The 26,877-nt window shown below is 42.5% G+C and overlaps 1 protein-coding gene across 10 annotated transcripts in view; it reads right to left on the bottom strand.

The window, feature by feature from the left end:
* Window positions 1-26,877, bottom strand: part of LOC137221762 (protocadherin alpha-C2) — a 172,225-nt gene that overhangs the window by 103,202 nt on the left and 42,146 nt on the right. The window contains exons 1-2 of one of the 10 annotated variants that reach the window (XM_067731973.1): window positions 13,016-16,345; window positions 8,609-8,787 (exon numbers count right to left, since the gene is read on the bottom strand). The exons of 5 other annotated variants lie outside the window; for them this stretch is intronic. In XM_067731973.1, the coding sequence (XP_067588074.1) occupies window positions 8,755-8,787; window positions 13,016-15,412 (2,430 nt within the window). In that variant the 5' untranslated portion in view covers window positions 15,413-16,345 and the 3' untranslated portion in view covers window positions 8,609-8,754. Of the gene's footprint in view, window positions 1-23; window positions 7,460-7,486; window positions 10,389-13,015; window positions 16,346-19,901; window positions 26,471-26,877 lie in introns of those variants that run through there. 4 more of the 10 variants (XM_067731969.1, XM_067731968.1, XM_067731965.1 and 1 more) reach the window with 4 other exon arrangements.

Below are 26,877 nucleotides of genomic sequence, written 5' to 3'. Positions count from 1 at the left end.
AGGGGGGAATCTATAGAACTCACCTGCCCAGGTTGATTTGATCCTGCCTCCTGCCTTTCCTCTCCGACTTCTCTATCCAGACCGGGAGGAAGGCTGGGGCTGAAGGCCATGAGGTCTGTCTTGGGCGGCCCCTCCCCAGAGCACACCCGCTGCCGCCTCTGCTGCGAGTAAGACCAGCTCCCCACCGCGCTGGAGCACACCAGCGTGGGCTTCCCGGGCCCGCACGCGCCCTCGCTGGGCGGCGCCGAGCACCGCAGCGCCGTGTACAGCAGCAGCGTGAGCACAAACAGGCTGGACACCGCGCAGATGGCGATGATCAGGTACACGTTCACATCCACTAACGCCGTCTCCGCTCCAGCGGCGCCGGACGACGCCCGCGAAGAGGCCTTGGGCGCCTGGCCGCTGTCCTCCAGCGACAGCAGCACGGTGGCCGTGGCCGTCAGCGCCGGCTCGCCGTGGTCCTTCACCAGCACCAGCAGGCGCTGGCGTGGCGCGTCCGCCTCGTCCAGGGCGCGCGTCGTGCTGATCTCGCCCGTGTACAGCCCCACGCGGAACGGGCTGTGCGCGCCACCCGCCGCCGGCTGCAGCTCGTACGACAGCCACGCGTTGTAGCCCGAGTCCGCGTCCACCGCGCGCACCTTCGCCACCACGTGGCCCGCGCCCACCGACCGCGCCACCAGCTGGCTCAGCGCGCCCGCCGCGCCGCCCGGCCCGGGCAGCAGCAGCGCGGGCGCGTTGTCGTTCTCGTCCAGCACGAACACCTGCAGCGTCACGTTGCTGCCCAGAGGCGGCACGCCCGCGTCGCGCGCGCTCACCTGGAACTGCAGCAGCTCCAGCTCCTCGTGGTCCAGCGGCTGCAGCGCGTACACCTTGCCGCTCTCCGCGTGCACCGACACGTAGCTCGACAACGCTCGCTCGCCCACCCGCCGCTCCACCAGCGAGTAGGACACCAGCGCGTTCTCCTGCGCGTCCGCGTCCCGCGCCGACACCGTGAAGATGTGGCAGCCGGGCGGGTTGTTCTCCTTCACGAACACCGTGTACTCGGGCTGCGCGAACGCGGGCGCGTTGTCGTTCACGTCGGCCACCTCCACGGACAGGCTGGCTGTGGCCGACAGGGAAGGCGAGCCCCCGTCCCGCGCTCTAACCACCAGTTTATAGACAGACATGCTCTCGCGGTCCAGGGCGCTGTCCAGCACTAGTGAGTAATAGTTCTTGAACGTGGACATGATCTTGAAGGGGACGTTGGGCGTTAGAGAACAGATCACCTGTCCGTTGGCACCAGAGTCGCGATCAGATACACTGATCAGCGCAATGACCGTGCTTGGCTGAGTGTCCTCCCGCACTGGAAGAGACAGGGAAGTCACAGTGACTTCAGGGGCGTTATCATTGGCATCTAAGATTTCGACCCAGACTGTACAGTGACCTGCCATTGGGGGATTCCCCTTATCTGTAGCCTGTACATCAATTTCATAAACCTTGTTTTCTTCATAGTCTAAAGTTCCATTGACCCTTACTTCTCCACTGTTTTCATGTAGTGTAAATAAACGTTTTCCATTGGGCTTAATCGACATCAAGGAGTATGTCACCTCCCCGTTGACTCCTTCATCTTGATCTGTGGCGTTTAACTTTATCACAAGAGTTTCTTTAGCTGCGTTTTCCATCAATCTCACCTTGTATTCTGATTGTTCAAATTCCGGATCATTGTCGTTAATATCCAAGACGCGGACGAAGAGATGAACAGTGCCAGTGAGCTCCGGTTTCCCGCCGTCTGCAGCCGTTAATAGTAAATTAAGTTCCGCAATTTTCTCTCTATCCAGAGACTTCTTTAATGTAAGTGACAGCCTTTTAGTCTGCTTACTATTTGTTGGTAATTCTAAAGAAAAGTGCTCATTTTGACTTAGTCTGTAGGTCAATTGAGCATTCTCTCCAATATCCGCATCAGAAGCTCCCTCTAGAGGAAAATGAGAGTCAGGTTGCTTAGATTCAGAAATCAGCAGCTTTTGTTCTCTGAGAGAGAACACCGGTGGATTATCGTTAATATCCTTTACTTCCACCTCCACATGGAACACCTGCAGCGGCCGGTCCACGATCACCTCCAGGTGGATGCTGCACTCCGCGCTCCGCCCGCACAGCTCCTCCCGGTCGATCCGAGAATTCACAAACAAAATGCCATTCTGCAGATTTACCTCCAGAAGGTCCCCGCGGCCTTTGGACGCCACCCGGAACAGGCGCGGCACCAGCTCCGTCAGCTCCAGCCCCAGGTCCTGGGCGATGCGGCCCACGAAGGTGCCGTGTTTGGCCTCCTCGGGAATGGAGTAGTAGACCTGGCCGCTCCCCGTCTCCCAGGCTGCGAGGAGCAGAAGCGACAGCAGCAGTCGCCCAGTGTCCAATCCCCTTCTTTCAGACGCGAACATTGCATACATTGACTTCCCAAATAAGATTCTTTACATTTACAGTACCATAGCCTCCAGTTTTGGGTTAAAAATCTTACTGAATTTTTGAGAAGTTTCAAAGGATCCTTTAACGGTAGCAACCGGCATGATGGCGTCTTTAAATGCGGAGTTCCTGGCTGCTCAGACCAACCCTTGAATGAACTATTTCCTCCAAGTAAAGAGCGACACCTTGTGCCTGAAATTGTGAGTATTGTACACTACATCCAACACCACAGAATTTTACTTGAGAAAAAAATAAGTTCACGTGTTTCAAGCTATTTTACCCCCCAAATCATATTTCCAAAGTGCTTATTTGTGGAATAAAAATCAGATTTTAAGTCATATTGAAACTGATGGTATATGGAAAATGGCATTTTATTCTTGATTAACATCAAATTGAAATATTTGTTCCTATGTTTGATGTAGAGTTTTACAATTGAAAAAATTATGAAAAAATAAACTCAAACATTTCCTCATATAAAAATATCAAATTTGAATTGTTTTACTTCTAGTCACCCTTGTTACTTTGGCTGCTAGGAAACTCAAAGACAAATTTGAAGTTTTAATAACACTTCTTTAGTCTTTAAGTCTGCATATTGTGTTTTTATCTATGTGCACTTGCTTTCTACTTATATTTTTATTAGTTCTAATTCTTTATCATTATTTATATTTAATTGTGTTCCTGTTACAAACAACTTTATATGCATTGAAGAACAACAAGAAAAACAAAAATATATTTCAAATTTGGTAGTTTAAAACATAAAATTCATAAGAGAAAAGTCTATTGATGTAGATGAAACATATTTGGCATATATGCTTTCTCATGTAAGTTGCATTGCTAACAGTATAATAAGAGATATCAAAATGACACTTTATGTAATAGTGTCAATATATGAAAGAAGTAGTCTTTTAACTATAGAATGAACTTTTTACCATTCAATGAAATAAAAATCACCATGAAAATTTCTGTGCCATATTGGTATTTCCACTCACCAACGTTGGCTTTTGTATATCTATCAAGTCATATTCATGAAAATAGCTGACCTATTTCGTCTTAAAAGAATTTTGGGTTTGAGATTGTAAGTTTATCCAAAACAAGGGAAATGACTTCTAATCACATTGCCTCTAAGTGCCTAATATTGTGCTAAAAAATCATAGAAAATAATCAAACAATTCAACCAAATGCTAAATGACCTTCCATATTACTTCCATTAGCACTAATGGAAATTCGATTTCATAAAATACCAACTAGAAAATCAGAATTGTTGATGTGAGTTTTCATTGCCTGAAGTTGTAATTTAGTTACATGTCCTTCATCTTTTCATATTACCTTGGGATTTAAGGAGGAAAAAAGAGGGTACAGTGGAAGTTTAGAGTAGAAAGTGGTTCAGAATAAGTATCACTCTAGCTTGAGTATTTTGTTGTATGGTTTTAATGGTTCATGTCGAATCTAAAAATATTACAATGAAAAAAGTACTAGTATATTTATTTGTATGTTAATATTTTCCTTTATCTTGAACACATACATATATTCTATTGCTAATTTCAAACCTTGTTTCATTTTTTTCAAATTTACTCTTTTCCCAATATTATTATTCTGCTAGAATTCTTTTTAAAGACAATTAAAAATTATTTCTTAAAAAACAAACAAAGCAGGCTCATCACCTTTTATGACACTGAATTCTGTTATGCATCTATGAAACAACCACTCATATGAGCCTCTTTTCAAAATATAACATTAGGCTAGATAACAGTAGGTTTAACATGATGTTCAAGGCCTGTCAGATTTATTTTGTAGAAGAAAGAAGCAACAGGCCTCCAACCACTTCATTATGGAAACTGGGGAATGAGATGTTATATGCAATGTGGAGTCTTTAAAGGCAGAGAAATAAACATGAGAATGTTTACCCAAGGGAGATGATGATATTACATGTCTGAATTAAAACCAGTTGTTAATTTAGGAATTACTTTCCAGAAATGTGGTATTTTGCAAGTATATAAAGTGACATTGGATGAACACCAATTCGTAAAAGAGTTTGATATATTGTATGAACCAATGACACGACTTTTGCACTTTGGCTGTGCTATTTCAGATATCACTATCTCAGCTAGCTCCTAAAGAATAGATTATGATATCTTTGAACTCATCTTTGGGGATGGGCCTGAGATCCGGCAATAGGCTAATGCCAAGAAGTCACATTGATATAGTTGTTAACATTGATTTTGTAAGATTGATTGAAAAGGCTAAGGAACTTCGTGCCTGACCTTTTCTAAATCAATCTGGTTAGTCTTAAATTCCAGCTGTATGTCTTGATAGTCAAGTATTGGAGTGCATGGTTTAATGTTCTACCAGTCCTCATCATCCACTATTATTTCATAATAGGTCTAGTACTACTATTTATTGAAAACATTAAACAGAGAAATAGATCTTGAAGCCATTCTTGGAAACCCAGTAGGTTCTTCAAAATTAACAGATTAGAAGTACTGTCTACAAAACTGTAGAATATACGCAGTGATGTTCACTCTGTGCTATCATGGCTTATTGAAGTATACACAGTTATTTGATCACAGATCATTTGTTCAATTGGCACAAATCTCTCAGACAACAAGATTGAAGGAGGCTGAATCTTGAAAGACCCACACACTTTCAAAGATTTTCATGAGAAATATACACCTTTAAAGCTGTTATTGAAGTATACAATTTTGGAAACAATTATTGATCCTTCACTGATGTTCAGGATCCAAGAAATAATCATATTACCGCTTATATTTGTCAAAACATTATTCTTATTCACAGTGTAAAAAGAACAAGGTCATTTCCACATGTATTATTTGGCTTTGGTGTTCTGCAAGAACTTTGCAGACCTCAGTCTTCTGATTTTCCTCATATATTAAATGATTCTGCTTATTTATATCACTTCCAAACAACTGATCAATAGTCCTTAGCAGACAACTCTTAATTATTTACCGATCAAATAATGTAAAAACCTATCTCAATGTGGCACTAAGACAAATGATAATGATGTCCATGAAACTTCTGAGAAAAAAAATCACTTAGCAACATAAAAAAATAAACATAAAAAAATCTTAATTCTTATCTCAGTTATGATATTGTACAAAGTTAACCATGAAGATAATCATGAAGGGTTTTTCTAAGCAAAACAGAAAGGAGGATTACTCTGTATACAGCTTGTGCTTGATTCTCCTAGCCAGAACTATGCCTCATCAGATAAAAGATTTACTCTACAAAGTTCTACAATAAATTAAAGAATGGCTCTCAAATCTAAGAGATATGCATTTGAATATCATCTCCATCATGTACTAGCTGGATAGCAGTGGACAAGATAGATAAACATCTCAACATCTCTTATCTAATCTTTAGAACTTGGATAGTCAAATGTACTTTACAAGTTGTTATAAGACTTAAATGAAATTATGTATTTTAAGCCCTTCATGCCATATCTTACAAATAGAAATATCTCAAATAGTGGTGGTTGATTATAATTAGTGACCAATGTTTACTCTTGTTCTATTCTGTAGCTATCAATGAAGAAAATTCCAGTACCATAAACTAGGATATGGCTTTTCCTTTTCTGAAGATTTCCTAATGTTCATCTTCATGGAAGTCACCCTACATTCTAGGTAGAAAATAGCCTTCTCAGAATTTCTATTAACTTTACCCTATCTATAACGTGGTTCTCCTCCCATATGTAAATATATCATATATAATTTATTTCTCCATTCAGTACAATTAAAGAATCTCTAATTTGTACATTTGAGCCAAAAAGAACAAAATAAACTTCCACATTATTTGATTCACACCCTTACAGCTCTAATTTCAAGTTCTCTGTGATATCTTTAAAGAAAACAATTCACATGAACATAGCATTGAGACAAAAAAAGAGTTTGTATCAATATATCTAAAGTACTCAATGTTAAAAACATTTTGAGTACACAATGTTAAATACTGAAATGTGATCAACAGCACCATTGTCAAATGGAAATGCCTTTATATATATTCCATGATTGTTATGCTTAAATTATTTAGAGCAATGTTATTTTGAAGACCAGGCATCTTGGTGAATACAGGCAGAAGTATCACAATTTCCCTATATGGGAAGACCCTTTTGAACCTCAAAGCACAAAGAAGTGTGAATTTCCCACTCTAAAATATTTTCATACAGCCTCATTACAGGTACCATGAATGGAAGAAATATAAGTATGGTCAATGCTCAAATAAATTTTCCAAATAAATTAGAAGATAGCAGAAATTAATGTGGAGGAGAGCAGCAATGCGTTCAACAGGCAACTAGCAAAATTGTCATTACATTAGAAAAAATTTTAAGTTGTCTATCTGAAGCAGCTGAAGACTATGAAGAAAATAAGTTTAAATTATGAGGGGATTAAAGACAAAAAAAGTAAAATCATCCCCAAAGGAAAGGCTAAAATTCTACCTACTTTCTCAAAGAAGCATGTCATTGATTATAAAGAAACAAAATCATTTATAAAATGAGGCCACCTTAACAGCCCATGCCCGTCAGTAATACACAAGCTTATAGATTATAGGAAGGTAAGAATGTACACATGTATAAACCCCAAAAAACCAAATTATGAATTATTAGGGTAATTTTGAATGCATAAACATAATGCGTAGAGGACACCAAATAGAATAAGAAAATGAATAGGAAGAATAAACTTGCTGCAAAATTGAGAAGTAGAAGATTTGAGCCTCACCCACATCCTCCATTTCCCATCAGTGATCCTTGTCTCCTTCCTGGCTGACTTAGCCTTGCTCATTTACAGGAAGCTTTAGCAGTCTATTTCATTTTTACTATTATTATTATTTCTCCAACTAAATAATATTCCCCGTATATTCAAGAAGACTGTGGTGAAAAGTAATAAAAATGGCTGTACTTCCATTGTGCTTTAGAAAAAACCATCGCAAGAAAAAGACAACAAATAACTGAAGCAATGGACTTAACAGTAATTTGTTAGTGAACTACTATGTGATTGACATTAAGAGGCATGATACATCTCAGAATTACTGTACTTACATTCTCGCAAAATTCCTGTTGGTCTCCAATATCTCCAGAACTCGAACCTGGAGGGACACTAGGGCTGAAGGCCATGAGATCTGCCTTGGGCGGCCCCTCCCCAGAGCACACCCGCTGCCGCCTCTGCTGCGAGTAAGACCAGCTCCCCATCGCGCTGGAGTACACCAGCGTGGGCTTCCCGGGCCCGCACGCGCCCTCGCTGGGCGGCGCCGAGCACCGCAGCGCCGCGTACAGCAGCAGCGTGAGCACAAACAGGCTGGACACCGCGCAGATGGCGATGATCAGGTACACGTTCACATCCACCAGAGCGGCCTCCGCGCCAGCGGCGCCCGTCGACGCCCGCGAAGAGGCCTTGGGCGCCTGGCCGCTGTCCTCCAGCGACAGCAGCACGGTGGCCGTGGCCGTCAGCGCCGGCTCGCCGTGGTCCTTCACCAGCACCAGCAGGCGATGGCGCGGCGCGTCCGCCTCGTCCAGGGTGCGCGTCGTGCTGATCTCGCCCGTGTACAGCCCCACGCGGAACGGGCTGTGCGCGCCACCCGCCGCCGGCTGCAGCTCGTACGACAGCCACGCGTTGTAGCCCGAGTCCGCGTCCACCGCGCGCACCTTCGCCACCACGTGGCCCGCGCCCACCGACCGAGCCACCAGCTGGCTCAACGCGCCCGCCCCGCCGCCCGGCCCGGGCAGCAGCAGCGCGGGCGCGTTGTCGTTCTCGTCCAGCACGAACACCTGCAGCGTCACGTTGCTGCCCAGAGGCGGCACGCCCGCGTCGTGCGCGCTCACCTGGAACTGCAGCAGCTCCAGCTCCTCGTGGTCCAGCGGCTGCAGCGCGTACACCTTGCCGCTCTCCGCGTGCACCGACACGTAGCTCGACAGCGATCGCTCGCCCACCCGCCGCTCCACCAGCGAGTAGGACACCAGCGCGTTCTCCAGCGCGTCCGCGTCCCGAGCCGACACCGTGAAGATGTGGCAGCCGGGCGGGTTGTTCTCCTTCACGAACACCGTGTACTCGGGCTGCGCGAACGCGGGCGCGTTGTCGTTCACGTCGGCCACCTCCACGGACACGCTGGCCATGGTCGACAGAGAAGGCGAGCCCCCGTCCCTCGCGATCAGTACTAGAGCATATTCCGACACTTTCTCTCGGTCCAGGGCGCTGTCCAGCACTAGCGAATAGTAATTCTTGAAGGTGGACACCAGTTTGAAGGGGACTTGGGGTGTTAGTGAGCAGGTCACCAGCGCATTGCCACCGGCGTCATGGTCGGTTACACTGATTAGAGCGATGACAGTCCCCGGTGGAGCATCCTCTGGAATAGAAAGCAACAGTGACGTCACTAGCAACTCTGGGGCATTATCGTTGATGTCCAAGACTTCTATCAAGATTGTGCAGTGACCAAACATTGGGGGGTTTCCTTTGTCAACTGCTTCTATTTGAAGTTTCCATAATTTAATTTCTTCAAAATCTATTTTTCCATTCACTTTTATTTCTCCACTGTTTGCATCTATGCGAAAAGAGGCTTCTGTATTAGAGGAGACATCAGTTGCAAAGGAATAAAGAATGTGGCCGTTTGAACCCTCGTCCAAATCCGAGGCGTTAAGTCTAATAACCAGTGTACCGTTTCTTGCATTTTCCAGTAATTTTATACGATAAACTGCTTTGTCAAACACTGGGGCGTTGTCATTTGCATCCAGCACTGTGATGTTTAACTGTACAGTGCCTGTCAGCTCAGGTTTGCCCCCATCCGTTGCTTTGAGCACCAAGAGAAGCTCTGAAGTGACTTCCCTGTCTAAAGGTTTTTTTAGTACTAGTTCGAGCGGTGTTACCTGCTCGTCGTTGGTCGGTACTTCCAGAGAGAAATACTCATTGGGGCTCAGTCTGTAAGTCAGCAGAGCGTTGGCCCCGATATCTGCATCGGAGGCGCCCTCTAGTGAAAAATGAGAGTCAAGAGGCCTAGTTTCGGAAATAAAGAGATTTTTGTGTGTCGCTGGGAATACAGGCGGATTGTCGTTAATATCCTTTATTTCCACCTCCACATGGAACACCTGCAGCGGCCGGTCCACGATCACCTCCAGGTGGATGCTGCACTCCGCGCTCCACCCGCACAGCTCCTCCCGGTCGATCCGAGAATTCACAAACAAAATGCCATTCTGCAGATTTACCTCCAGAAGGTCCCCGCGGCCTTTGGACGCCACCCGGAACAGACGCGGCACCAGCTCCGCCAGCTCCAGCCCCAGGTCCTGGGCGATGCGGCCCACGAAGCTGCCGTGTTTGGCTTCCTCGGGGACCGAATAATGGACCGGGCTGCTCCCTGTCTCCCAGGCTGCGAGGAGCAGAAGCGAGTGAAGCAGGAGCCAGGCTCCCTGCCCCTCTGGTCCTGAAGTTAACATCGTGACTCGCTTCTGGTTAGTAAATAAACACTTCATGAGTAGAAATATGTAGTCCTTTTGAGACCTTCCTTCTGAGTCTTTGTTCCTGATATCCCAGCTGATCTTAACAATATGGGTGTGTTTATAGTCTATAAAGCACCGGAACAGTGGTGAGCCTTTCTGGTGCGAGAATAATCGTTATTTATTTATTTTTTTTCCGGTTAAAACAATCCTCTCCTTGGAGAACAACGACATCCTGTGGCTTAAAGTGGAAGTGTGTTTATCGTTTGTACTTTCACTTATATTGCTTCTTTCGTGATTCCTTCATATTGGTCCATTGTGTGTGTGTGTAATTTTAATTCTTTCATTATATATTCTTTGTGTGTGACCACTAGCTCTTTAAAGGTGGTTCGGTTTTACAAATTAGAATTCCAAGAAGAGTTTTATCTTGGATATGGGTATCTAAGAGAACATATTAGAGCGCTATGTTATGTATATGAACAAGAAAAAAATCCATATATGTAGGTTATTAGCAATACAGTTTTTTAGACTTTTAGAAATAGATTTTTGAATGGCTCCTTATTAAGTTTACTCCATTGCTAGCACTCTATAATGTTCTATTGCTTAATATTTATACTATGTAAATTATTCTAAACATTTAGTCCAATTGTGTAGAGGATAACTCAAAATACCAGTTCTCTAAGTTACCATCTCAACTTGAGGCTGTTTCAAACCCATGCTCATATGCAAGCTACTTATCAGTTTGTCCAAAAAACATATTTGCTTCGATGTTAATGAATTTACCAAGTACTGACTCCTGGAAATACAAAACATATTTACCTTTGTCTCATTTAAAAGTTTTTTTTTCAATTACTGTATGTGCTCAGGGTGAATGCTGTAGTTTCCAACCTGAAGGACAGTGTAAATTTGCATTATATTCATTGCTATTTGTAAAAGTAATCTCTTTCTACCCCCCACCAAAAAAAACCCACTGATGAGGAATTCAAGTTATATTTGTCACTTTGTTTATACCCATTCTATTCCAGAATGGGTTTAAGGAGGTTAGGGTATCAAGAGTATTCTAAATCTTATTTAATCACTCAATTTTATTTTCTTGTTTTACTCAAATTTTTTTAAATGCTGAAATTTGCATAATTATTGATTGCAATAAAGTTTATCAGTGTTGTCTTAGAAAAATACTTTAATCCTGAATTTCCCTACTAAAAAAAATTATAAATGTTTACCCAAGGAAATCTTAGATTTTATGTAATAGCTACAGTCTTTATTTTAAACACATTTTAAAATAGTGATTCAATAATTAAATCTATGCCAAAGATTTACAGTTCTAACTACAGCTAGTTCTTTTATTAATTGTGGAAGCCATAAATTCAAGACCAACATATTTACCTAAAGAAGAGAAGGAAAAATTTTAGCACATGGGGGTGGCTAAATTTGAGAAAAAGACATGACTAGGAAATAAACCTCCTCATGTTTGCTGATTGAAATACTTCATTCCTTTTAGGAACGACTCCATGCTGTAGGTCCATTCTATTTTTGCTTTTAAGAATCCCTTCAGGGCTTCCCTGGTGGCACAGTGGTTGAGAGTCTGCCTGCCAATGCAGGGGACTCGGGTTCGTGCCCCAGTCCGGGAAGATCCCACATGCTGCGGAGCGGTTGGGCCCGCAAACCATGGCCGCTGAGCCTGCGCGTCCGGGGCAAAAAAAACCCAAAAAGAATTCCTTCACTAATTAAGTACATATGAGAGATAGTTTTTAAAGCTCCTACGTTCCAAGGCTATCATATAGCTAATTACTACAGTATACCAATAAACCTATGGGTTCATTACTCTTTTTCCCCCCCCCCCACCATGCAGCATGTGGGATCTTAGTTCCCCAATCTGGGATCAAACTCCTCACCCCCTACAGTGGAAGCGCAGAGTTTTAACCACTGGACCACTAGGGAAGTCCCTCTCACCTTGAAACAAGGTATCACAAATACTATGCTGCCAAGAGCAAAGGAATATTCATGATTAGTCTCATTTTAATGCCATCTAATAAAGAGCGTGTTAAATATGTTTATAAAAATAAGAAGTTTTAAAAGAAATGGGCTAACTCCTTTTTTTGTCAAGAATGTTAAAAGCAATCCTTGATTTGGGAAAATATATGGTTTCATCCTAAAATTTCAGTCATTCTGAATTGAATTAAACTGTCTACAAAGGTTTTTTAAAATATTTATGTTAATAACAGAGCCAGTGGCAGACATTATCCGACTAAACTGAGTAAAAAAAAAAAAAAAAAAAAAGTAAAAAACTGAAATAAAAATTCAAAAAAACATTTAAAATTCAAAACACTTAATTTAATTCCATAGATTAGGACTTTTTAAAATGGTAATCTTCCAGTCTACATAATCTACTATTAAGAATAAAGTGTAGGGCTTCCCTGGTGGCGCATTGTTTGAGAGTCCGCCTGCCAATGCAGGGAACACGGGTTCGTGCCCCGGTCTGGGAGGATCCCACATGCTGCGGAGCGGCTGGGCCCGTGAGCCATGGTCGCTGAGCCTGCGCGTCCGGAGCCTGTGCTCCGCAACGGGAGAGGCCACAACAGTGAGAGGCCCGGGTACCACCAAAAAAAAAAAAGAATGAAGTGTAAACACTGAAGTTACAGTATGCATTATGTTATGTTGCACTACACATTCTGTACTTAGGGAGCAAAAACCACACTTTCATCGTGAAGGAAATTGATCGTAGCAGGTTTTTGTTACTGTAGCAAGGTTATTTCAATTTTTAGATTTAAAAATTAAATAAAATTATAAAGTACTAATCTAACAAATATTTTTAAATAAAAAATAGTTTATGAAAAAATAAAAACCTTCAACTGACATCAAATATTTATATTGGAAAACATAAATGAATTGAGAAAAATGGCATATATTAAAAATTGAAGTATTGAGCAAAAGTTGATGCACAAGGTACTGTATATAGAATATAAAGTGAACTTTTAGAATAAACTATATTACAAATGGAATTACTAAGGAATATTTGAGGAATTATATAAATACATGGTATTTAGACAAAGAATGAAGGTATTCCAAGATACATATTTGAGGGGGAAAGCGGTGAAATAAAATATTCACAAAGCAAACTATAAAAATTGAAAAGCAATAACCCACCTTGCTAGAGTGGTTGCCTCCAGTAGACTGTTCTTCCCCTTCTACGTCTGGTAGTGGACACGGCGTAAGACTGGGGCTGAAGGCCATGAGATCTGCCTTGGGCGGCCCCTCCCCAGAGCACACCCGCTGCCGCCTCTGCTGCGAGTAAGACCAGCTCCCCACCGCGCTGGAGTACACCAGCGTGGGCTTCCCGGGCCCGCACGCGCCCTCGCTGTGTGGCGCCGAGCACCGCAGCGCCGTGTACAGCAGCAGCGTGAGCACAAACAGGCTGGACACCGCGCAGATGGCGATGATCAGGTACACGTTCACATCCACCAGAGCGGCCTCCGCGCCAGCGGCGCCCGTCGACGCCCGCATAGAGGCCTTGGGCGCCTGGCCGCTGTCCTCCAGCGACAGCAGCACGGTGGCCGTGGCCGTCAGCGCCGGCTTGCCGTGGTCCTTCACCAGCACCAGCAGGCGATGGCGCGGCGCGTCCGCCTCGTCCAGGGCGCGCGTCGTGCTGATCTCGCCCGTGTACAGCCCCACGCGGAACGGGCTGTGCGCGCCACCCGCCGCCGGCTGCAGCTCGTACGACAGCCACGCGTTGTAGCCCGAGTCCGCGTCCACCGCGCGCACCTTCGCCACCACGTGGCCCGCGCCCACCGACCGAGCCACCAGCTGGCTCAACGCGCCCGCCCCGCCGCCCGGCCCGGGCAGCAGCAGCGCGGGCACGTTGTCGTTCTCGTCCAGCACGAACACCTGCAGCGTCACGTTGCTGCCCAGAGGCGGCACGCCCGCGTCGTGCGCGCTCACCTGGAACTGCAGCAGCTCCAGCTCCTCGTGGTCCAGCGGCTGCAGCGCGTACACCTTGCCGCTCTCCGCGTGCACCGACACGTAGCTCGACAGCGCTCGCTCGCCCACCCGCCGCTCCACCAGCGAGTAGGACACCAGCGCGTTCTCCTGCGCGTCCGCGTCCCGCGCCGACACCGTGAAGATGTGGCAGCCAGGCGGGTTGTTCTCCTTCACGAACACCGTGTACTCGGGCTGCGCGAACGCGGGCGCGTTGTCGTTCACGTCGGCCACCTCCACGGACACGCTGGCTGTGGCCGACAGGGAAGGCGAGCCCCCGTCCCGCGCTGTCACCACCACCTCATAGTTCTCCAAGGTCTCGCGGTCCAGGGCGCTGTCCAGCACCATCGAATAGTAATTCTTGAAGGTGGACACCAGTTTGAAGGGGACATGAGGTGTTAATGTGCAGGTCACCTGCCCGTTGGCGCCAGAGTCACGGTCGGACACGCTGATTAAGGCGATGACGGTGCCCACCTGAGCGTCCTCTCGCACCGGAAGAGCCAAAGAAGTGACAACCACCTCAGGTGAATTATCGTTTTCATCCAGGATTTCCACTAGGACAGTGCAGTGACCAACCATAGGTGGGTTTCCTTTATCTGTAACATCTACATGAATTTCGTAAGTATTACTATCCTCAAAGTCAATAGCATCGTTTACTCTTATTTCTCCTGTGCTTTCATTCATTAGAAATTTCCTTCTTGTGCTGGGTGGGACCAAAGAGCTAAATGAATATATTATTTCCTTATTTATCCCTTCATCCACATCAGAAGCATTTAGCCAGATGACTAACGTTTGGTTCGCTGAATTTTCATACATCTTAACTTCATAAACGGATCGGTCAAATAGAGGTGCATTATCATTGGCGTCTAACACCAGGATCAGCAGAGTAACAAATCCCGTCAGTTCGGGTTTGCCTCCATCAGTTGCCGTTAATAACAACTGAAGCTGAGGATTTTCTTCACGATCCAGCAGTTTTCGTAGAACAAGCACTGGAAATTTGCCTTTGTCCTTTTTGTTTATAATATCAAGAGTGAAAAAGTCATTTGGACTGAGTCTGTAAGTAAGCACTGCGTTCTCTCCGATATCCGCATCAGATGCCCCTTCTAGAGGAAATCGAGAGTCAAGCGGTCGAGATTCATAAATTGAGAGCTTTTGTTCTGAGACAGAGAAGACCGGCGGGTTGTCATTAATGTCCTTCACCTCCACCTCCACATGGAACACCTGCAGCGGCCGGTCCACGATCACCTCCAGGTGGATGCTGCACTCCGCGCTCCGCCCGCACAGCTCCTCCCGGTCGATCCGAGAATTCACAAACAAAATGCCATTCTGCAGATTTACCTCCAGAAGGTCCCCGCGGCCTTTGGACGCCAGCCGGAACAGGCGCGGCACCAGCTCCGCCAGCTCCAGCCCCAGGTCCTGGGCGATGCGGCCCACGAAGGTGCCGTGTTTGGCTTCCTCCGGGAGCGAGTAATGGACCTGGCTGCTCCCTGTCTCCCAGGCTGCAATGAGCAGAAACGAGAGAAGCAGGCGCTGGGTTCTCTGCCTGATAGGTCTGTAGACCAACATCATAACTTTCTCCTGTTTTACAAATCAGTGACTCGGCGTCCAGAACACACCCACCGCTCCGATTTTTTCTATTCGATTTCTTGCATCCAATTTTATTGAAATGGCTGAGATCTCCGAATGTAGCTCTTTCCTAGTCCTTGAGAAACAGGATCATGCCTTTGTTCTGAAAAGCCATTTTGTGGAAGACAGCGACACCCGGTGGCTTAATGTGTAAGTACAATTCCATGAGTTTAACAACTCTTGTTCCTATCTTTTCATTCTATTTTCATATATTTGGGTCTCCATGGACTTTCCAAGACTCACATTACGTTTCTTTTGTATATAATAATAATCATTGTCGATACGTAGTGCCGCATTTTTCTTAAGTGGAAAATCACAGAGAAGTAATTCCTTCCCTAACCATGATTGTCTTTAGCTGAATTTGAAAACACGCTTAATATTTGTATAATACTGAGTGTACTAGCATTTTGTTGGATAACAAATTTAAGTCTCTTCAACTTCTAAACCTTAATTCACTTCTCCTTGTCATTATTTTGATATTAAATAAACCTTATTTAGACACTAATCTCAAGCATCAGTTCTCTGTGAGGTATTTGCAACTTCTAAATGCCAATCATCACTAGAATGTAGAGAGATCACAGGCTTCAACATCAGAAATTCCTCTCTTCTGATTCCTAGTTTCCAACTTGCTAGTGTGTGACTTGGGGAAAATAATTTAACCTATCTCCGTCTCGGTTTTCACTTTCATAACATTCATAACATATTAATAATAATATGGTAGTTGCATGAACTATGATATATTAAGTGCCTAGTATAATACCTCAAGGAGAGTGAGTGCTTCATAAATGGCAGTTGTTCTCAGGGCTCACTTTAGCCACGTTAGTTTCATAATGCTCAAGACCAAAATTGGCTCTTTGGATAAAATGATTACCTATAGAATGGCGTCACCCTATAAAGCCTTTACATATTGCTGCTGCACAGGCTGAGTGGTGTTCCTGTCTTTAAGAAGACAGAAAAGTGCTTTTATTGAGAAATTGGTTATACAGGGGAAGTTTCACTTTTTTATACACATCTCACATGGGCAAAAAGAATCTTAATTTTGATTCAAAATAATTAAAAATTTATGATTTCCAATTTCAGAGACAACTAATTTCATCTTTGTTATATTTATGTTTTTCAAATACCCCAAATATACAGTTTTGGCATTATCTAATAATTTTATAAGTGTCAAAGTTTTTCATCACCTGCAGTAAAAAATACTTTCTCTCTCTCAAAATTCTTGGAATCAAATATTCAGTAACTGAAATTCTCCATTAATATATCTATGGTGGACTTCCTGGGTGGTCCAGTGGTTAAGACTCCACGCTTACAGTGAAGGGGGTCCGGGTTCAATCCCTGGTCGGGGAACTAAGATCCTGTATGCCTCGCGGTGCAGGCAATATACTATACTATATGCTACTGATAAAAGTTGAAGTTTCTCTTTTTCAAAAAAAAGGAAAACTGGGCTTCCCTGGTGGCGCAGCAGTTGAGAGTCCACCTGCCGATGCAGGGGACACAGGTTCTTGCCCCAGTCCGGGAAGATCCCACATGCGGCGGAGCGGCTGGGCCCGTGAGCCATGGCCGCTGAGCCTGTGCTCCGCAACGGGAGAGGCCACAACAGTGAGAGGCCCGCGTACCGAAAAAAAAAAAAGGAAAACTTACTGATGGGAGGTTTTGTCTTATCCAAAGGTTAATTTCTTACTTTAATTATTTTTTTAAAGAAATCAATAATTTTGAACTCTGAAAAATAGAACATTTATAGAATAAATAAGAAAATTTACAGGAATGAGGGTTACCTGATTCATCGATGTATGTGTGCTTCTAACTTCTGTTTTTATACTTCTCTACTCCTTTAGAATGATTTTAGGGTCAAAGTCTATTCATATTCTGATTTTAAGGGTTACTTTTCTTATACAGCATGAATTAAAATGTAATGAGTTAATCTATCCACCCACAATAGCAATGTTCAGTGTAAGCTACTATCTGGAGTCTAAAAATAAGTTTATCATTGATTAATCATCTCAACACAAGGCAATGATATAAACTAAATTCCATTGCTGTTAATGAGCATTTTTAACCAGGTAATAACATAAATGCCCCAATACAAATCTCCAATAATGAATGAAAAGTAGTGTAGTTAAATTATATCCTGTCAAATAATAGGAACTTGCTTTGCCAAGCAACTCAGTAGGGCTATAGCCTCTAAAACTTCAGTTGGATAAGAATCACCTGGAATGCTTATTAAAATGCAAATTTGCCAATACCTCTTATTTCAGAAACTTGAGGTGGTGTCTGGGAAGCAGAATGTTCAATAAGGACCCCAGATATTGCTAAAGCAGTTAGCATTGTCAGGCCTGAGGATAGGCTGACCATAAAAACCAGTTTGTCTGAAATATGCTCTATGTTTGTCTGTGGTCTTGTATACATTTGTATAGTGCCCCTTTCACTCTCAAAAGTGTCTGAGATCGAGTCATAACTTAGTTAGCCCTATCTAGAAACTACAGTTAACAGAATGGCATAGGGGAGCTTCATTATTGGTCTCATGATTCTGGCTTGAATTGAGCAATGAAGTGTCTTCCAAGCTCTCACCTCTCTATTTTGGACTTCCCAGCTGTTTTTAATCCTGAATTTCCTGAATCCCAGTGTGCTCATGCTTCCTGATGACCCAAAAGATAAATTCATTACTAAGATGTTCACTGATCTTCTGAAAATTTGCATACAATGATAGCCCATATTCTGGGAGAGAATAAAGATTAGTATAAGGGACTATATTACCAATTATATCAATGCAGCCATCAATAATAAAGAGTAAAATGTTTAATTATAAAATATGTAGTAAGTACTTAATGAATAATACTAGTTCTAAGATACTAGAGGAACGGTGGCAGTTTTTTGGGGCGGAAGCAAATGACACTTCTAGCATCCCTTAATCCATATAACATAATCAAATACCTGGGCCCAAGTACAAGTGGCATATGGAACCTGAAAAAGTACAAGGACAGAGATATTTGAAGGTATAAGTCTGGATTTAAGGTGAGTTGTGCCAACAGACATAGGTTTTATGACAAGAGTTCAGAGAATATTCAAGTTTTGCAAGAAATAAAATGGGAAAAAATAGATTGCTTTGTAGCATAAACCAAACATGTGTCGTTTGGAGAGAAACAAAGTACTGAAATATTTAAGTGATTTTTACTTGCAAGTGCCCGGTTACATTGTGGCTCTATTCTCAAGTCCACTCTGACTTGCTCTGTTGAATTTTCAATTAAGAAATGCCTTGTAAAATACCTGACATGATAAAAAATAAAATAAAACCCCTGAGTAGAAATATAAAACACATTACAAAAATGCAATGTAAGAATAAAGGAAGTTTTTAAGATATAAATTAGAAAAACAAAACGAATGCTTGGACTAAAGATAGAGTGTGGAGAACCACCAATTTGAAACTTGCAAACCATAATCCAGGAAATGTAAGTTTAGCTTGTAGTGACTTTAAAGGTGCACAATCTCATCTCCAGATTTCTGTCTTTTGGAATACTGAGAGAAAAAGTAAATCCTCATGTAAACTGGTCAAGTTCCAGACAACAATTTCAAGAGAATTCAAAGTATGAAATGTGGGTATATCTTTAATGCCCCAGCATTATATTACTAACAGAAAATTTCAATAAAAGGAGAAAGTCTTCTTCAGGAAAGAAAGTACCTTTCAGGAAGTATTTTCTTCAATATCAGATAAAACATGAATTTCAAAAAAATTTCTATGCGTAGAAAAGATTCTCAATCAACATTTTCTTATGATCTACACTGTCAGACAATGTAAAGAAACATATTTTGAACAAATGGGAATAAGAGTTATATTTGAAACAATTATTGTCAACATTAAATTCCTAAAGTAAAGCAACTGTTTTCTAGGTATATTGGAAGTTGCTTATTGAAGTTACAGACACTAACTAGTGCTGACCGCCGTGTCTCCAGAAAGGTAGGAAACTATAAGTTGACAAGGTAAGAGTGACTGCATATTATCTGCTATGGGGTTGTTTAAAAACAATATAATTAGACTAAACTACCATGCTTACTTTAGAAATAAATTATCATTTCATAGAGTGGTGTTGCAGTTAATGTGTAATGACTAAATTTGTTTTCACCTAATAGGTTTCAGGTCGGTGGCAGCAATTAATCAGGAATTCAATATGACTCCCACAACAGGTTTTTAAATAAAATGGATTCAGCTCTAATAAATGTCTGTTCAGTGTATGGTTTGTAATAATTCTCAACTAGAAGTCGAAGCAAAAGTCAGTTACAAAGTTAAGGTTCACTTTCCGGAAATAAAATTAAACATACTGGCAGAACTAGAAAAAATTGGATAAAAATTATTTAAAGTATCTTATAGGATAATTAAAATATTTTGCAAGACTAAATGAATACATACATAAAAAAACAAAATATTAGAGCAACCCACCTTCCCAGAGGAGTCCAAAGAAGCTTGTGGGTCTCCAGTTCCATCTACAGATCCAGGACACGGAGGTAGGCTGGGGCTGAAGGCCATGAGATCTGCTTTGGGCGGCCCATCCCCAGAGCACACCCGCTGCCGCCTCTGCTGCGAGTAAGACCAGCTCCCCACCGCGCTGGAGCACACCAGCGTGGGCTTCCCGGGCCCGCACGCGCCCTGGCTGGGCGGCGCCGAGCACCGCAGCGCCGTGTACAGCAGCAGCGTGAGCACCAACAGGCTGGACACCGCACAGATGGCGATGATCAGGTACACGTTCACATCCACCAGAGCGGCCTCCGCGCCAGCGGCGCCCGTCGACGCCCGCGAAGAGGCCTTGGGCGCCTGGCCGCTGTCCTCCAGCGACAGCAGCACGGTGGCCGTGGCCGTCAGCGCCGGCTCGCCGTGGTCCTTCACCAGCACCAGCAGGCGATGGCGCGGCGCGTCCGCCTCGTCCAGGGTGCGCGTCGTGCTGATCTCGCCCGTGTACAGCCCCACGCGGAACGGGCTGTGCGCGCCACCCGCCACCGGCTGCAGCTCGTACGACAGCCACGCGTTGTAGCCCGAGTCCGCGTCCACCGCGCGCACCTTCGCCACCACGTGGCCCGCGCCCACCGACCGAGCCACCAGCTGGCTCAGTGCGCCCGCCCCGCCGCCCGGCCTGGGCAGCAGCAGCGCGGGCGCGTTATCGTTCTCGTCCAGCACGAACACCTGCAGCGTCACGTTGCTGCCCAGAGGCGGCACGCCCGCGTCGCGCGCGCTCACCTGGAACTGCAGCAGCTCCAGCTCCTCGTGGTCCAGCGGCTGCAGCGCGTACACCTTGCCGCTCTCCGCGTGCACCGACACGTAGCTCGACAGCGCTCGCTCGCCCACCCGCCGCTCCACCAGCGAGTAGGACACCAGCGCGTTCTCCTGCGCGTCCGCGTCCCGAGCGGACACCGTGAAGATGTGGCAGCCGGGCGGGTTGTTCTCCTTCACCAGCACCGTGTACTCGGGGTGCGCGAACGCGGGCGCGTTGTCGTTCACGTCGGCCACCTCCACGGACACGCTGGCTGTGGCCGACAGCGAAGGCGAGCCCCCGTCCCTCGCGGTCACCACCACTTCATAGTTTGCCACCCTCTCGCGGTCCAGGGCGCTGTCCAGCACCAGCGAGTAGTAATTCTTGAAGGTGGACACCAGTTTGAAGGGGACATGAGGCATCACGGAACAGGTCACCTGTCCATTTGCACCTTCGTCTCGGTCAATAACGCTGATCAGGGCAATGATTGTCCCCAGCTGTGCGTCCTCTTTGACAGGGAGCCAGAGCGTTTTGATAATCAACTCTGGAGCAAAGTCGTTAGTGTCCACAACTTCCACAAGAACTGTACAGTGACCAGCCAGGGGTGGGAGGCCTTTATCGATCGCCTCTACTGGAATTTTGTAGGCTTTACTTTCTTCAAAATCTATATGTCCTGTTACTATAATCTTCCCACTTAGGGGGTCTATGTAGAACTTAAATTTTATATCTGGAGAAACGTCACTAGAGAATGAGTAAATAATATCCCCATTCAAGCCTTCGTCTAAATCTGAGGCGTTAAGTTTAATTACGAACGTTGCATTGGGAACGTTTTCTGGTAATTTCACCGCATAGAGTGTTCTGTCGAAAGCTGGGGCGTTGTCATTGGCGTCCAGCACTTTGACGAGTAACTGAACTGTGCCAGTCAGCTCAGGCTTGCCTCTGTCAGTGGCCGTGAGCACTAAATGAAGTTCCGGAGATTCTTCCCTGTCTAAAGGTTTTCGTAATACAAGTCCCAGAGGCTTTACCTGTTGGTCGGTGGTTGGTACGTCCAGAGAGAAATACTCATTGGAACTCAGCCTGTAAGTCAACAGAGCGTTCTCCCCGATATCTGCATCGGAGGCGCCCTCTAGTGGAAACCGAGAGTCAAGCGGCCTGGATTCCGCGATAAACAGATTCCTTTGTGTTCCGGGGAACACAGGAGGATTGTCGTTAATGTCCTTCACCTCCACCTCCACATGGAACACCTGCAGCGGCCGGTCCACGATCACCTCCAGGTGGATGCTGCACTCCGCGCTCCGCCCGCACAGCTCCTCCCGGTCGATCCGAGAATTCACAAACAAAACGCCATTCTGCAGATTTACCTCCAGAAGGTCCCCGCGGCCTTTGGAATCCAACTGGAACAAGCGGGGCACAAGCTCCGCCAGCTCCAGCCTTAGGTCCTGGGCGATGTGGCCCACGAAGGTGCCGTGTTTGACCTCCTCCTGGACTGAGTAGTGGATCTGGCTGCTCCCGGTCTCCCAGGCTGTGAGAATGATAAACAGTAGCAGTAGATCCCGGTCCCCTTGGTCGCCTCGACTTGAGTACAACATTTCAAATACTCGATCTTTTTTATAGTTAGCGAAAAATTTTTCAAAACTAGGGGAAATCTTCTGATTCCTTCAGTCCCATCCTGCTGTGTTCGTCACTGTTCTGCTCCAGGAGACTATAAAAGACCGGACTGTCTTTCCAAAGCCTAAAAGATGGCTTTGAATCAGAGAATTTCTCAGCCGAGAGTGACATCACGTGGCCCCAAAAGTAAGTACATATTCTATGAATAAACATTTCGCCATTATCTTGCAAAGTTTTGTTTCATTCTCTGAATTTTTTCTTAATCGTTGATGAAATAGAGAAGGACATTTCTCTTGTTGGAAGCATTCATGTGAAATAAGTGCAGCTAAATGTTTAGTATAAACCAAAACTGTGGCTTTCTGTTACCTGAGGAAACTAAACTCTCCACACAATTTAAAAATAATCACAGAAATGAAGTGAGAATTAAAATGATCAGTTAAACAACCAGGGATTTTAAACTGGAAAATTCTTTTGTTCTGTAATTCAGGATCTCCCACATACGTAGACTTAGGATTCTGCTTAGAAGAATTCGATGACTCACTGTTCCTAGGGTCTCTAGGAGACCAGAAATCTACTGATGAAAAAGAAACTTGCTCATGTCTGAAAAAAAATAAATCTAGAAAACTGAGCAACAAATTGAAGTATTTTCTTAAGTAATTTTATGAATTGAATATATGTAAAATATTTTAATATAAGTAAGAATTTGCTTTAATATATTTTGTAGGGGGAAACTAGTCTATATTTTTCTTTTTATTAGAATTAATGTGATTTCTTTTCAGAAATGTGTTGCATTCCTATATTTATATAGTTGCATTTTTCCAAGCCTTAATACTTATGAATATCTTTTTACAATCCCCAATATAGTTTACATTATGTCTTTTCATAATACATACATTTTAATTTCATTATTGTTCATCCTTAGTACTTAGGACAATTTCTGTTTTTAAAGTTATGCTTGGGATTTTTCCTTCTTAGTATCTATTTAACAAGGAAAGCTCATTTGTGAACTACTCTCATTCTAAACTGCAAGTAGATTAATTACATCTAGATTTTAGTGCTTTTCAAGAGTAAAGGCAAAATTATCAGTTTATGGTACCATTAATGCTCCTGTATATCTATCTTTTCTTTCATATTCTTACAGCTACCTGCCTAAGAAACGTTTTTAACTAATTGCTGCTATCCTTCATTATTGCAGTAGCTTCCTAGATTGTCTTTCCATCCAATCTTCTGAAACACGGTGTTGAATTTTTTTGCTCAAGATCTTTTGATAGTTCCCAATTTACTTCTGAAGAATCCAAATTCTTTAATCTACTACTCAAAGTTACTTAGTCTAGTACTCAGAATCAAGAGATATTTTCATATTACTTTTTCTGACTTTATTCTATGTGAACCATATGTTTTAACCACAGTGGACTATTCCGTGTTTCCAGTCATATAGAGGCTTTTGTGTGTCTTCAAGTTTGCTTAATTTTCTCCTTCACAGAATTATTCATTATTCTCAATATTCTCTCAGGGTAACTTACCCTTTTAAAAACCATTGAAAACACCATGCCTCTTCAAGTGTTCCTTCAGAAAGACAAATAGGGAGTGATTTTCTTTCAACCCCAGCTTTGCTTTTGGGCCTGTTATAGTATCTTGTCTTTCATTGTATGACCCATATATTTATTTTATCTCAAACATTTTGATGTCAGAGGCTGGGTTTTGATAATTCAGTGGTCCCTGGCATGCTAACATGGTCTTGGAATCCCCTAAGGGTCCTACTAATGATTAATGAAGACTGATGACTATATTTTAAAAGTTATTCTATAACACTTTCTATATAAATGGTCTACTTCCATGGTTAACAGGCAGTAACTACTACTAACTTTTAAATCGTCATCAAAACATACTGTGTACTTATTTTTGAGGAAGGGAAAACACCATTAATGGAAAAGAACAAAGATTTCAAACACCTACTCAGACCTCTAAATGATCTGAAGCAACTTATAAGTATGAAAAAAGACATCACTGTCAACACAAGATAGTCTAAACTTTCCTTGAGAAGACTTTATCTAACTAAATTTCTAGATTCCAAAAGGTTTTCCACATCCGCAATGGTAATTGGACTTCCCAAAACTGGTGAAACTGACTTTTAGATGAGTTTTTTAATTCTATCACAAAGAATTCAAAATATTGACACATTGTAGGTTAACCTGAAAATAACTTCACAAAAGATAACTTTTACATAAAATAAGAGTAATATAGAAGGCCATAATGACTTTCTAACATTTTAGTTTTTCTTTTTCCAGTTATTAACTCCTTGAACTCTTTTGAATAATAACTAAATTTTGTTATGCACATAGTATTTGACAGATGTTTTATAAGCAACTTTATAAATATTAACTTACTTGATACAAAAATTCTATACAAAAATTCTATGCAATAGAATTTATATTCATCACGCGTAGAATGTGAAACCAAGGAATTGAAATAAATGCTTTATCAAAGGCTATATGAAAAAAACTGGAAGAGGTGGAGTTTTAATCCAGGAAGCTCCAGAATCCACAGTATTTAATAACTGACCTCTGGTACCTTTCAATTTAGGAAATATTTAATAGCTAAAATCATTACCATTCACCTGAAACTAATACAAAATTGTTAATCAACTATATACACCCATATAAAATAAAAAGTTAAAAATAAACAAATAAAACCATTAACATAGAAGAGTGCAAAGTGTTAAAATACAGATTAGATTTTGACTCCATCTTTGTGATAAGCACACCCCTAAAATGAAATTTGAATATCAATTAGAGAGTTGTAGGAACACAGAACTAAAATTATCGAAATGATGAGAGGTGTCAAATAAATGGTAGGTGATGGAAAGTGTCTTGTTTCTTTTATTTTTAAGTGTCTTATTTCTAATTAAGGAATTTTTAAAAACCAATTAAACATTTAGGAGAATTGAGTAATTAAAGTTATATCCAAGAATCAGTAGGCATAGACAGAATAGAAAATCTAAGTGTACCATCACTTTCACAAGGGAGAAACTCCACATTTGATTCAAACAGTACAGTACAGATAAACATATTTTAAAAATATACAGCCATTGGGGCTTCCCCGGTGGCGCAGTGGTTGAGAGTCCGCCTGCCGATGCAGGGGGATGCAGGGGGATGGAGGGGACACGGGTTCGTGCCCCGGTCCCGGAATATCCCACATGCCGAGGAGCGGCTGGGCCTGTGAGCCATGGCCTCTGAGCCTGCGCGTGCGGAGCCTGTGCTCTGCAACGGGAGAGGCCACAACAGTGAGAGGCCCGCGTACCGCAAAAAAAACAAAAACAAAAACAACACAGCCATTAAAATTAAGGATTAAAATTATTTCTTTCATGTAATGTGCTTTTAATAGCCAAATAAAATTTAGGCACTGAAGGTATTGTGAGAAATATAAAATAAACCACAAAATAATACTAGTTTCAGGTTACTTACAGGTAAGCAAAGGAAATAAAATGTCATACATTGCTGGTCATAAATGTTAAAGAAATTAAGAAATATATTAATAACAAATTAAGAATTGAGCGTTCCAGAAACCATTCATTCCATTCCATTAAGTTTCACCATTCTCTCCAAAGGAATATGCTCAAAATCTATGACCAACTAACATCAAGCCAGGTCAAACAGTTACAAGAAGCAAAGATTTAAAAAAGACAAGAACAAAAAAATGAAAAGATTAAAAAAATAATAATAAACATTCTTGGACTCTCAAAGTTTTACTATACAAAACTAAAAATGTTAACTTGAATTAATGAGTCCTAATCATCCTTCATATTCTGTGTAATAAAGATTTATAAATTAACCATTTGAACAGCAAGAATGGAATTAATAATTTTTCTAATCAAATTATTTTTCTAAGTCATATATAAAATATGTTTAAATGTGAAATATTTTTCCATAATATTCCAACTCATCTACAAAGGGCTGATAGTATTTTCCTCAATATTAATCATTAGAAGTAAGAAGATTTTTATCAGATTAAAAGAAATTAGTTACTATACATAGATCCTCCAAAAATGTTGTTATTGACATGACTAAAAAAGTATCTGATAATAAAGCACATATCTTGAAATAGTACAATGTTCTATTTGATATTCTGTTGAAAGGAATATTAAATATTTGTTCACTTTTGGTTTTATTTTTATCTGGTCTATAATAAATTTGGTAAGAAAATGAAAACATGCAAATTTTGAAGAGAAATTATTATTCTGTACTTTATTACTAAACTGCTTAAAATACCAATAAACACTATATACATGTAGTATATATAGTAATATCTGTTTCTCTATACCTAAGTAACAGACCCTAAGAGAGAGAAGAAAATAAAATGGATGGGCTCTGATCTTAAAGTAAAAGTAATCCCCAGAAAATATGTAAATATTCTCGAAACATAGTATATGAAGTAAGGTTAAAACTACCTACAATGAAAAATAAATGCTATTTGGAGGAATGTATATAAACAGGTTGTTGTTAGGGTTGGAGGAATGTATATAAACAGGTTGTTGTTAGGGTTCAGAAAGTTAGGTATTACAAA

This window comes from Pseudorca crassidens, chromosome 3 (genome assembly GCF_039906515.1).
Source record: "Pseudorca crassidens isolate mPseCra1 chromosome 3, mPseCra1.hap1, whole genome shotgun sequence".
NCBI classification, from domain to species: Eukaryota; Metazoa; Chordata; class Mammalia; order Artiodactyla; family Delphinidae; genus Pseudorca; species Pseudorca crassidens.
This window is presented reverse-complemented; position numbering and strand designations above follow the sequence as displayed.